We start from the raw sequence: 12,631 nt of genomic DNA, 5'->3' as shown, positions 1-12,631 counted from the left end.
ACCATATTATCATTTACAGGGGAAATTGTTCTGATAGAGTGTCAGAAAGATGTTTGACCTTGCATCTGATTCTATCTGTGAACTACCCTGAATATTTTATGATGTCCAATAGAAGGTTAAATTGTGAATAACCTGATAAAGATTTTGAAATAATCAGTGTCCATGAGGTTGTTATGAGAAGGTGTTGGAAGAGTTATTGCCATTTTCTTTAGTTTTCAAGGAAGATAAATTGCTTTAGATGTTCAGGGTGAATGTATCACAGATAAGGTGGAGTTGTGTGGGTTGCCTGCTTTTTTCCTTGGCTTATCAGGATCTTTCCTTGGTGGGAGTTGACACACAAACCCTGTCTTCACCCATCTGTGCTGTGCTGTGTTTCCCATTAGCCCAGCACTGGTTCCTCGCCTTTCCTCCTGGCTGGCTACGAGGATGGATCAGTGGTTCTGTGGAATTTGTCGATGGGGAAAATGCTGAGTCGGCTGGCATGTCATCAGGAGCCCATCATGGGCCTTGACTTTGACTCGGAGAAAGCCAAGGGGGCCTCCGGCTCTTCTGAGAAGATGCTTTGCATCTGGAGGCAGAGCCAGCAGCAGAACCTGGAGGTCAGTGCCATGGGTCCCCTCTGTGCCCTTTGTTCTGTTCTGCACTAACAGTTTGATTGACTGAAAAAATATTTGGTCATGAAGTAGGGCAGTGTCAGATCCTGAACTAATTAATCACAGGCTGGTTATGATCTTCAAGAGATTGGCTGGAGAAGGGGCGGTTTTTGCCTTTCACATAGTCTTGGTCCTTCCCAGCCCACTATTCTTCTCATGGAGATCTAATATTACAGGTTGAGCATCCCTTATCCTGAGTTCAAAAATCTGAAATACTCCCAAATCCAAAATTGTCCACATGGTTTGCTCTCAGATGGTTCAGGTTGTCCCTGATACGCTTTGTATCAGGGACAACCTTATTAAAAATGTTCTTTATAAAATGACCTTCAGGCTATGTGTCAAAGGTATACATGAAACATAAATGAATTTTGTGTTTAGGTTTGAATCCCCTCTCCAAAATATCTCATTAGATATATGGAATTATTCCAAATTCTGGGAAAAAAACAGAAATACAGAACACTGTGGTCCCCAGCATTTCGCAAAGGGAGACCCAACTTGTATCTGAAACTATGAGGGTTATCCAGAAAGTGAGGTTACAAGATTTTTTAAAAATACAAATAATGAATATATTTTAATAAACTTACATGGATTGTATCATAGGTATGACATTATTTTTCCACATAATCACCATTCAGTTCGATACATTTTGTCATCCATGGAACAAGTTTTTGATGCCTGTGTCATAGAAGTTCCCCCCCTCCTTTTTCAGCCACTTCGTCACTTTGATTTTCACCTTGTTATCATCAGAAAAGTGTTTTTCACCAAGGTGTTCCTTCAGTTTAGTGAACAGATGATAGTCACTGGGTGTGAGATCAGGGCTGTGAGAGGGGTGGCTTAAAACATCCCAACCAAATGAAGTCAGCATGAGTGGTGTGTGGACACACATTGTCATGAAGGAGACAGACTCCCGCTGTCAGCATCCCACGATGTTTGTTTTGGATGGCTCTGCAAAGTTTCTTCATGGTCTCACAATATATTCTGTACCCATTTTGTCACATGCTGTCTTGACATTACATCTTCTCCATAAACTGAAACGATTTCACGATGAATCACAGCGGCGTTCATGCTCTTAGCATTTAGATAGCATATTACAGCGCAAACTTCGCACTTGGAGGAAAACGGAATGAGGACGCTCATCTCTAACCTTCACCACAACGCCAGTTGATGAGCTACTGATGACTGGCACTGCTCGTTCGTTTCTGCTGGCTTCCCACTACACGGCAATGATACCAACTTCCCCTGAGAAAATTCCCCGCGAGAGCTATGTGCCTTGTAACCTTAACCTTTCCAGATAACACTTGTAGGATGACTGTGGCAGAACTGTGACTCTGTAAATTGCCTAACCAGTAGGCTGGCTAGAGAATTGTAATTCAAAATAACATTTCTGATACCTGCAGTATATTTCTAAGAACAGGTTGAGAAGCCCTTATCTGAAATACCAAAAAAATGTCTTGGTTTTGGGGGATTTTGGAAAATGTGCATATTCATTATGAGATCTCTTGGAGGTGGAACCCAAATCTAAACACAGCCCACCCTCCATATCTACGGATTCTGCATCCAGGGATCAATTGATCCATCCATGGTTTGAAAATATTCCAAAAAACAAGCCTGCCTTTATTGTCATTTTTATAAGGATTGTCATTTTACTACACCATTGTATATAATGGAACTTGAGCACCCATGGATTTTAGTTTCCACAAAAGTCCTGGAACCAAACCCAAGTGGATACCAGGGGCTCACTGTATTTAGAATTCTCTTCTGGGGAGCTCTGGTGCCTTGCCAAAGTACAATTCCCAAGTTTCTGTAGGATGCAACCTTTGAAAATTAACTCGTATCCTATTGTTGTATAGTGTAAAAGAAACCTAAGCTTGCTGAAAGAATTAGCTCCCTTCCACTCCCAGCACAAAAACACCATGGACAGGCCTCTCTTGTCTGTCCTCTGCCAGCTTCTTGCCAGCTAAGCCATGTTTTTGGGAAAAGCAAGTTAAGGATCTTTTAAGACATTGGCTGAAGTGTTCTAGCTATTGTTTGCAAGAGCTACATAAATCTTTTTTTATTTAAAGGGTAGTTTACATCATGATTTTCTAAGGTGTTTATTACTTTCTCTGGTTTTATTATTTGGAATGTTGTCTTGAGCACATCTGGCTGGAATGGGGACTTTCAAAACCTTCATAATCCAGAACATGTGTAAATGTTCATGGGCAAATAACATGTTGCTTTCTAGGTAGGGCTTCCTTCTATACCTTGCAGCGCAGAGGACACACTGATTGTAAAAATGGAGGAATCAATAGAGCAGTCCGTATAGTTGTCAAACAGTGTTCTTCCAGAACTTGTGTGGACTCATCACATATTTCTTGCCCCGCTGTCCCATCACCCCAGCCAGCATGGTTAACCTGGCTGTGGGTAATGGAGTTTATAGTCCAGTGCATCTGGATAACATGGGTTATGGAAATGAGGGGATACATTCCTGAACGTACCCTGGAAACAGGAAACTAGATAATAACAAACTATTGAAACGAAGTTACCATCGAGTTGTCCTGGAGGACCTAGAAAATTCCTTGAGAGGTAACCTGGCTAGCATGAAATCATCAATCAAATTAAAAGTTATTGAAAAGCAACGAATACATACAATGCAACACACGCCCTGTCCCTATAAATGGTCATTTCCAAAAAGAGCTGTTGAAACAAAATGAACCAAAAGGTATTGGGAACTGTAGAAGGGAGCTGTCCAAGTCTTTTTAGCAAGGAAACTCCAAAGCCACCAAGAAGGCCTTCTCCTGTGTTGCCACTAGATGCAAGTGGGAAGGTGGTTAGATAAGAGCAGGGTCTCCTCCAGAGATACTGAAACCTGGGCAGGTTTATGGGAGATAATACAGTTGTTCATATAATGTGTTCCTGAGCAAATGTAGATTTATTGGAAGCATTCTTTCCCCGTGAGCATGTAGGGGGGAGCATTTTAGAACAAGGTCAGAATCAGTCACAGGTAAACGGTTCTACTTTTCATTTGTTCAATTTCAGGAAAACACATACTTTAAAAAAAATTCACTTCCAGAAGAATTGTGCTTTTTGACTGATAGCAATAAACGGCTTCAAGTTTATCCTTGCCACCCCCCTCCCTGCCCACTGCCATCTGTTCGGGGGCGGGGGGGATGGGACGGGACCCAGTAACATAAGAAAAAGGTCTGGTGGGATTTCGATCCTCCATGATCTGAAATTAAGTCTCAGCCTGGCTTCTTTGGACATTCCAGTCTATAATGGGAAAGTGAGTCTCTTGCTCTGAGGGAACAGCGTGTACAGTGTTCCACACCACTGAGACAGCTGCTTCACGATGGCCTCGCCTGAGAAACCAAGGTCAGCTAATGAGAGCAAATGGGCATGGTGGCTGGGCCCCTCAAACCATTGACGGAAGCCCCACCAGCGACAAGAGGTTAAGGAGGCTTTCAGCTGGAGCAGAAATCTCCCACCATCTCACACAGGGAAGACCAGAGAAGACAAGTGGGGAGATGCATGTGTATTTATGCTTTAACATGAAAACCCTTGACTGCCATGTTGTTGGCAGTCGGCAGGGAGATTTATCCAAAAAGAAGAGTAAATGCTAATTAAGAGGTCATTTCCAGTCAAGTCAAGTAGAATTGGAACTCATGCAGCCATTTAGAAAAAGCTCACACAAGTGAAAATTCCTTGCAGGTAGAGAACTATCGCAAAGGGAACCTGGCCTGAGAATGCTACTTTTCCAGTTATAGTGTTCCATTCAAATTGTTGACTAATTTGCTACACACACACCATAAACTGCAATTCTATAATTTTGGGAAGAGATCTGATCCAGTGAGTGCTTGGTTTCCGCTGGGATTTTGGTTCTAGTACCCCTGTGGATACCACAATCCCTAGATGCTTAAGTCCCAAATATATATGTATGTTGTCGTCATAAAATGGCACCGCATTTCAAATAAGTTGATTTTCTTCCTGTCAGTCTCCCTCACTGTCTAACTTTCCCATACACAGAAATCGGAAATATTCTGTACCCTTTTTTTTAGGTTCATCTTCTTTTCTGCTGGAGGCTCGGGGCAAGTCGCTACTAGAAACATTTTTTTTTAAAGATCACTGCACACATGAAGATTTATGTTCCATCTCCTCAAAGGCCAATCCTATCCTTCATTTCCTTAACACACTTCCCTGTCATGCTGGACGTGACTGTTGTGGTCCAATGATTGCAATGGCTTTTTCGTCTCTAAACCAGGGAAGCAAAGGACTTTTGCTACTCTTATCTGCTGTGGTGATCCAGTAGATCATTGGTCTCCAACTGATAGATCACGATCCATTGTTAAGTCACTGTTAAGTGCAAACATACCAAACAGTGGCCTTCTAGGAATTCTAGGGATTGTTGTGCTGCAACTCCCATGATGCTTTACCATTGCATATACTGTCTAGGGCAGCTGAGAGTTGCAGTTCAACATCTTACAGGACTAGAGTCCTCAAACTCCTGATAGGTTTGAGAAGGGCTCCACAAAACCATTTGTAATTGTGTTTTCAAGTCTTTGAATCGCTGTGGGTCAAACTCCCATTGACGAATTCCTCTTAAATACATAATTATGCTCCAGTTTAAGACGTAAGTGAATAGCACCAGTACCGGGTGGTGATCAAAGTGTTGGATTATTACTTCGGAGGTCCAGATTCAAGTTTTTTCATGGATTCATGAAACTTGCTGGAGAACATTGGACTCACAAGAGGTGGGATTTTGACCAAATCAAGATGACAAGTAGAAATGGCATTTGAATACCCAGGTTGGCTTCAATAGAGATCTGCCATATGTTACTATTATTGGGAGGGGTTTCCTCACTTCTGCTTGTCTTTTCTCCGACAACAAGAATGACTCGTTCCCCAGCCCAGTCCTTGGTACCTTACGTTATCAATCCCTTTTTATCTTCTGCAGCTCCAGCAAACATACCAGCTCACAAATCCAGGGATCGCTGAGGTGGCCCTCCGCCAGGACAAGAAGATTTTGGCAACAGCCGGATGGGACCATCAGATCCGGCTCTTTGGCTGGAAGAAGCTGGCACCTCTAGCTGTCCTGGACTACCACACAGCAGCCGTGCATTGCATGGCCTTCTCGGACCACAGCCGACCCAGTGAGAGACTCCTGGCAGCTGGCTCCAAAGATCACCGAATCAGTGTCTGGTCCATATATAATCAAACTTGAACATGACTGGAAAGGCCTGGGGACTTTGGGGGACAGTTTTTTATGACAAGGTGTGGGGCAGCCTTCCAAGTTCTCCTGATGTATTTCACTAGTCTCCCATGGATGCCGGCCCCAGGATTAGGTGGTGGCACTTGTTGCTCTTGTTTGGCAGCCCAAATGGGGACCTGGCATAGTGCCATCTCTTAATAGAAACACTGCCACATTCTTACACACATTTCCATAGGAGTTCTGCCCCAGAGGAAGCAGCAGGACTTGTTTTCAGAGTAAGAGGAAGTCCAGAAAAGATCGTGATGCCTCCTTTGGGTTGAACCTGGGGAAGGGTCTTGATCCATTCCTCTCCGAAGAAGCAAGGGGCTGCTGTAAGGGGGAGAAGCCAGGCTAAGTACATCCGGTTTGTGTCTCACCAAAACCAGTGGGACAAATTAGTCATGACTCATTTAACCCCTGTTAAGTTCAGCAAGTGTGACTGGCTGAAGACTTTATCACACAAAACTTCTAAAGTGTAATTGTGGCAGAATAATAATAAAATAATAATACAACTTTATTTGTATCTCACCCTATCTCCCCAAGGGGACTCGGGGCAGATTTCAACATAACAATGGCAAACATTCAATGCCATGATACTAACATAAAATCCCAGGAAAACCCCACATATAAAAGTAGCATTAAAACCTAACATCAAATTAAAAACCTAACATCTGTAAATTAAACCTGGCATCAATAAATTAAGCTACACGTAGTCAGACAAAATTCTATAATAACAAATCTAAAGAAAACATCCACATTAATGTACAACAGCCAGAAAGGATTCACAAAACGGTGTGAGTCATTGGGCTGGTGCAGACCAGGAAGCCCAAATACAAATAGTTCTCAACCAGAGGCCTGGCAATGATCTCCCAACCATCTAATCCTCCTCTGAATATGCTAGTGAGCAAAAGTAGGTCTTCAGTTGTTTTTTAGAGGAGTGGAGGGAGGGGGACAGCTTTAATTTTTTAGGGAGGGAGTTCCAGAGGTGGGGGCAACCACAAAGAAGGCCCTCTCTCGTTCCCACCAGCCGTGCTTGTGATGGGGGTGGGACCAACAGCAGGGCCTCCTCCGGTGACCTCAATGCCCAGGCTGGTTTGTAAGAGGAAATGCAATAAAAGTGCTTAATGGTATTGTGGCTGCCCCATAGTCACATGGTGGGGGGAAAGAATCCAATATTGCTGCTGTTCTGTTGTTCTCCCCTGTGTGATCCATATTTTTCTGCCACAGTCCCAGTATTGTGAAACAGAGGAAGGTCTTATGAGAATGCTGAAGCTGCGTATTGTAGCAAAATTGGGAAGGGAGAATTTAAGATCAATAGGAACAACTGTGTAGGTTAAACACAGATTGGAAGGGTGATTGTGTGGAAGACAGATTATGTGAGTTTGCCTCAACAAAGTGCCAGCATCACACAACTGTAGAGGAGCAAAAGAGATTGTTCCAATAATTCTTAAATAATGCTTTTGCAACAAGAATACAGGCTGGTGGGATACAGTCCTGAGTTGGACCTCCTACCACAGCTTTCATATCTTGAACATGGAAAATCCCTTGACCTTGGTAGATATTATACAAGTGGGTTGGGGATCCAGTGGCCCCCACTCTGTTTTTGGACTGCAATGCCCAGCGTTTCTTTTACCTGAGTTGAGGGCACAGCGCAGGTCCTTAGGAAGAGTCCCTTGGCCCCTATGGAGCATATCCGGGGTGTTTGAGAGCTTCCCTTTGGAAGTCTGATGAGCCGGCTTCCACTGAGCACAGCTGAACCTGCCCAACTCAGAATCCACCCTCTAATGCCATAAATGCAAAACATCCTTTTGCAACATTTAACCCTGTTTGGGGGATAGGGGTGTTTTCTGTTTTCCTGTGCTCCTATTGATGCTGTCTTCTTAGGGCTGTCTTTAATTTGTTCACACTCCTGTCAGATTTTCAGACTTAAATCAGCAGCCAAGAATGTGGCAGTGGACAGCCTCTGGCATTTGTGAATTTCGCTGTCTCTTGTCCCCTGGAGCTTGGCAATTAATCAGGAGAAACGGGTGGCTGGGTGGGAAGAGAAGCTTTTGCTGAGACTTCAGGCGCTGCTTGCAAAGCTGTGCAATAACGGGTTGGAGAACCACCCTGAGAAGCCCTTAGCCCTGTCGGTTATAACTCAGCAGTCCCAACACCTTTTCCAGATTTGTGGGATGTGTTTGATCTGAGCAAATTGAGAACATTGTTCTTTTCGGCATCCATGGCCACCAAAATAAAATTCTCTTGTGCTTCCACATTGCTGCAGCTTAATTGTTTTCATTTTCATTGTTTGCTGAATTCAAGCAAAATTACATGATGCATATATGTGTGATATATATACTCATGTATAAGTTGACCTCATGTATAAGTTGAGGGCAGGTTTGGGGGTCATAACTGCGAATGTTGACACAACCTGTGGATAACTGGAGGGTCATTTTACAGGAAGAGGACAGCACCAGTGCAGCCTTAGAACCTCCCCACCCTGGCTGCTGCCGCTGTTTCCCCATCAGGGCATTGAAAACGGTAGACACGTCACTGCGGTGGACACAGAAGAGTGGTTCAGTACTTCTTTCAGGTTTTCTCAAAAGAGACTAAGTTCTTGACTTTTGCCGCTTTACTTAGAGAAGGGAATGGTCCTTGACCCAGGTTTTTTAAATTGGCTTTTTGAGTAAAATTTCTAAACTTATCCATGGGTAGATATGCTCGCCAGACCTGAATATTTGTCTCTCAGCTGAGGGGGAGGGGGAGAGGGGGGAGAGTCCAAGAGAAAGAGAGAATACATTTTGAGATGACAAGATTCAAAAGCCACCATTTATTCTCAAAAGAGATACTCTTGTTTTTATTACTTTTCTTTTTGTATCTTATTATCAGTATATTGTAACAACACAGGCCCTCTGGTTATTGGGATAGAAATGTTGCAGGCCAAAAAATTGGTAGGGATCCACTGTGTCCCATCAGTACAGTAATGCTTGGGGAGGCTGACAAAGGTCTCTATCATTTGAGAATTAAGCTCCAGCCTCCTTGGTGATACTAGAAGAGACCCATCCTGCTACTTCTACTGTCCTGTAGTAGAGCTGCATGGGGGCAGGGAGCAAGATGACTTTCTTGGCCTGTCCTGATCTTTCCAGATAGGAAACAGAAAGAGACAGAATGTGGGTTGCCCACGGCTCTTAGCATAATTCACTTCAGTTACTTAACAGTTTCTAACCTGTCCTGATAATGTTCTGGTTGAATCACATTTTAGAATTATTGTTGTTAATTGCTATCGGGTTGGCTTTGCCTGGTGGAGGGCTTTGTGAGAAACCTCCAAAAGTCATCAAGTGCCCTGCTTAGGTCTTGAAAACTCATGGTGTCCTTACTTGAGTCAATCCACCTGTGATGCAGTCTTTCCTCCTTTCCTACTACCTTCCATTTTGATAAACATCCTTGTCTTTACCAAAGAGTTGCCTCATCTCATGATACGTCCAAAGTGCAACAGTGTCCATTTAGTCATATGGGAACCTAGGAAGAATTCAAACTCAATTGTGAGACATTCTTCGTATTTTTGGCAGTGTGGGCTATCTCCTTCAATGCCACATCTCAAATGAATTTGTTTTCTTCCTATCAGTGTTCTTCATGGAGCCCCTGGTGGCACAGTCCTGTGCTGGCAGGACTGAAGACCGACAGGTCGCAGGTTCGAATCCGGGGAGAGGCGGATGAGCTCCCTCTATCAGCTCCAGCTCCTCATGCGGGGACATGAGAGAAGCCTCCCACAGGGATGATAAAACATCAAATCATCCGGGCATCCCCTGGGCAATGTCCTTGCAGACAGCCAATTCTCTCACACCAGAAGCGACTTGCAGTTTCTCAGGTCACTCCTGACACGACAAAAAAAAAGTGTTCTTCATTCTCCAGCTATTGCAAGGATGCATAGAAATCAGAAAGGTGAAAGCATGGATAAATCTACTAGTTGAATATCCCTCACCCAAAATGCATGGGATCTGTGTTTTTTTTTTATTATTTTGGAATATCTGTATTTGCATATACATACAACTTGGGGATGAGGCCCAAGCCCTCCAGATTGATTCTATGCTACCCTTCCAGCTCAAATATAGTAATAATATAAGGTTTGCTATTATCTGTGGTTTTAGGTATCTGTCAGGGGGGGTGTCACATGGAAATGGATTTGTTTTCAAAATAAGATGAAAATTCTCTCCCATCGCCAGTTATCAGGACTAAGAAACGGCCATTACATGGGTTCCAGGAGCACTTCCCAGTTTCAGCACCAATACTGACCTGGCAGAAAGAAAGAAAATGGCCTGTACCTGTTGGAAAAGAGCTGAGAGTGGCAGCGATGACAGCTAAATTACAGCATAGAGGTCAGTCTCCCTCCTCCCAGCGAGTGAGTGGCTGTGAATGAACCTGCCATTAGGGGACCCGAGGAAACGCCTTGGCATTCCAAAATTAATCGATATAAATCTTGAGCGCTCGCATTTGTCCACCAATTACATGGGATATTTATCACAGCCGAAAGGGACACTGATCTTTGACCCAGGGACGTTTCCCGCAAATGAATCAATTAGTTCCGAAGCCCTTGGGCCAACCGGGAGGGCTGCAAGGAAAAGCTCTCATTGGGGAGTGAAGGGAGGGCTGGGATTCATAGACTTCCAAGCTGGGCTAGAAAGGGACCAACGCCAAACCCTCTCTATCCAGAATCCACCAGGAAAACCCACAGATATCCTTTGCCTGAAATTAAATTGCATGTCCATCAAGTTGTTAATCATTGTTTGAATGCAAACTGTAGCTTTTTGATCATTTTAAAACATTTTTATTTGCATCTTTCTAAACAATAACCCATTTGGTTCTAGGAGACAAAAGCAGGATAGAAATGCAGAATGAACTAATGAACATTTTTCTACCAAAATGTTCATTTCAATGCTAAAAAGTCGCTGGTATTATTCTCACTGACTTTGTTACAAGGGATTTCATAGAATCATAGAATCAAAGAGTTGGAAGAGACCTCATGGGCCATCCAGTCCAACCCCCTGCCAAGAAGCAGGAATATTGCGTTCAAATCACCCCTGACAGATGGCCATCCAGCCTCTGTTTAAAAGCTTCCAAAGAAGGAGCCTCCACCACACTCCGGGGCAGAGAGTTCCACTGCTGAACGGCTCTCATAGTCAGGAAGTTCTTCCTCGTGTTCAGATGGAATCTCCTCTCTTGTGTATTTGAAGCCATTGTTCTGCGTCCTAGTCTCCAAGGAAGCAGAAAACAAGCTTGCTCCCTCCTCCCTGTGGCTTCCTCTCACATATTTATACATGGTTATCATATCCCCTCTCAGCCTTCTCTTCTTCAGGCTAAACATGCCCAGCTCCTTAAGCCGCTCCTCATAGGGCTTGTTCTCCAGACCTTTTATCATTTTAGTCGCTCTCCTCTGGACACATTCCAGCTTGTCAATATCTCTCTTGAATTGTGGTGCCCAGAATTGGACACAATATTCCAGGTGTGGTCTAACCAAAGTGGAATAGAGGGGTAGCATTACTTCCCTAGATCTAGACACTATGCTCCTATTGATGCAGGCCAAAATCCCATTGGCTTTCTTTGCCGCCACATCACATTGTTGGCTCATGTTTAACTTGTTGTCCACGAGGACTCCAAGAGCTTTTTCACACGTACTGCTCTCGAGCCAGGCATCCCCCATTCTGTATCTTTGCATTTCGTTTTTCCTGCCAAAGTGGAGTATCTTGCATTTGTCACTGCTGAACTTCATTTTGTTAGTTTTGGCCCATCTCTCTAATCTGTCAAGATCGTTTTGACTTCTGCTCCTGTCCTCTGGAGTATTGGCTATCCCTCCCAGTTTGGTGTCGTCTGCAAACTTGATGATCATGGCTTCTAACCCTTCATCTAAGTCATTAATAAAGATGTTGAACAGGACCGGGCCCAGGACGGAACCCTGCGGCACACCACTTGTCACTTCTTTCCAGGATGAAGAGGAAGCATTGGTGAGCACCCTCTGCATTCGTCCATTTAACCAATTACAGATCCACCTCACCGTAGTTTTGCCTAGCCCACATTGGACTAGTTTCCTTGCCAGAAGGTCATGGGGGAACTTGTCGAAGGCCTTACTGAAATCCAGGTACGCTACATCCACGGCATTCCCTGCATCTACCCAGCTTGTAACTCTATCAAAAAAAGAGATCAGATTAGTCTGGCATGACTTGTTTTTGATAAATCCATGTTGACTATTAGCAATGACCGCATTTGTTTCTAAGTGTTTGCAGACCACTTCCTTAACAATCTTTTCCAGAATCTTGCCTGGTATTGACGTGAGGCTGACCGGACGGTAGTTGTTTGGGTCATCCTTTTTTCCCTTCTTGAAGATTGGGACCACATTGGCCCTCCTCCAATCTGCTGGAACTTCTCCTGTTCTCCAAGAACTCTCAAAGATGGTTGCCAATGGTTCCGAAATGACTTCCGCTAGTTCCTTCAATACTCTTGGGTGTAGTTGATCTGGCCCTGGGGACTTGAACTCATTTAGAGTGGCCAGGTATTCCTGGACGACTTGTTTCCCAATTTGGGGTTGGATGTCCTCAAATCCTTCATCCACTCCGTCTTGCTGAGGTTGAAGATGACTTTCTTTTTGTGTGAAGACCGAGGCAAAGAAGGTATTAAGTAGTTCTGCCTTTTCCCTATCCCCTGTCAGCATTGCCCCATCTTCTCCTCGAAGAGGCCCTATCGCCTCCTTGTTTTTCCTTTTTCTACTGACATAAGAAAA

General features: G+C 43.9%; 1 protein-coding gene across 2 annotated transcripts in view; it reads left to right on the top strand.

The window, feature by feature from the left end:
- GNB1L (G protein subunit beta 1 like) overlaps positions 1–8,134 on the top strand; it is a 67,724-nt gene extending 59,590 nt beyond the window's left edge. For both annotated transcript variants that reach the window (XM_067473174.1, XM_060785871.2), the window contains 2 exons: positions 384–599; positions 5,584–8,134. In XM_067473174.1, the coding sequence (XP_067329275.1) occupies positions 384–599; positions 5,584–5,850 (483 nt within the window). In that variant the 3' untranslated portion in view covers positions 5,851–8,134. The remainder of the gene's footprint in view (positions 1–383; positions 600–5,583) is intronic.
- The last annotated feature ends 4,497 nt before the right edge of the window (positions 8,135–12,631 follow it).

The sequence above is a fragment of the Anolis sagrei genome, chromosome X (assembly GCF_037176765.1).
Source record: "Anolis sagrei isolate rAnoSag1 chromosome X, rAnoSag1.mat, whole genome shotgun sequence".
NCBI lineage: Eukaryota > Metazoa > Chordata > Lepidosauria > Squamata > Dactyloidae > Anolis > Anolis sagrei.
Note: the sequence above shows the minus strand (reverse complement) of the source record. Positions and strands in the feature narration are given on the sequence as shown.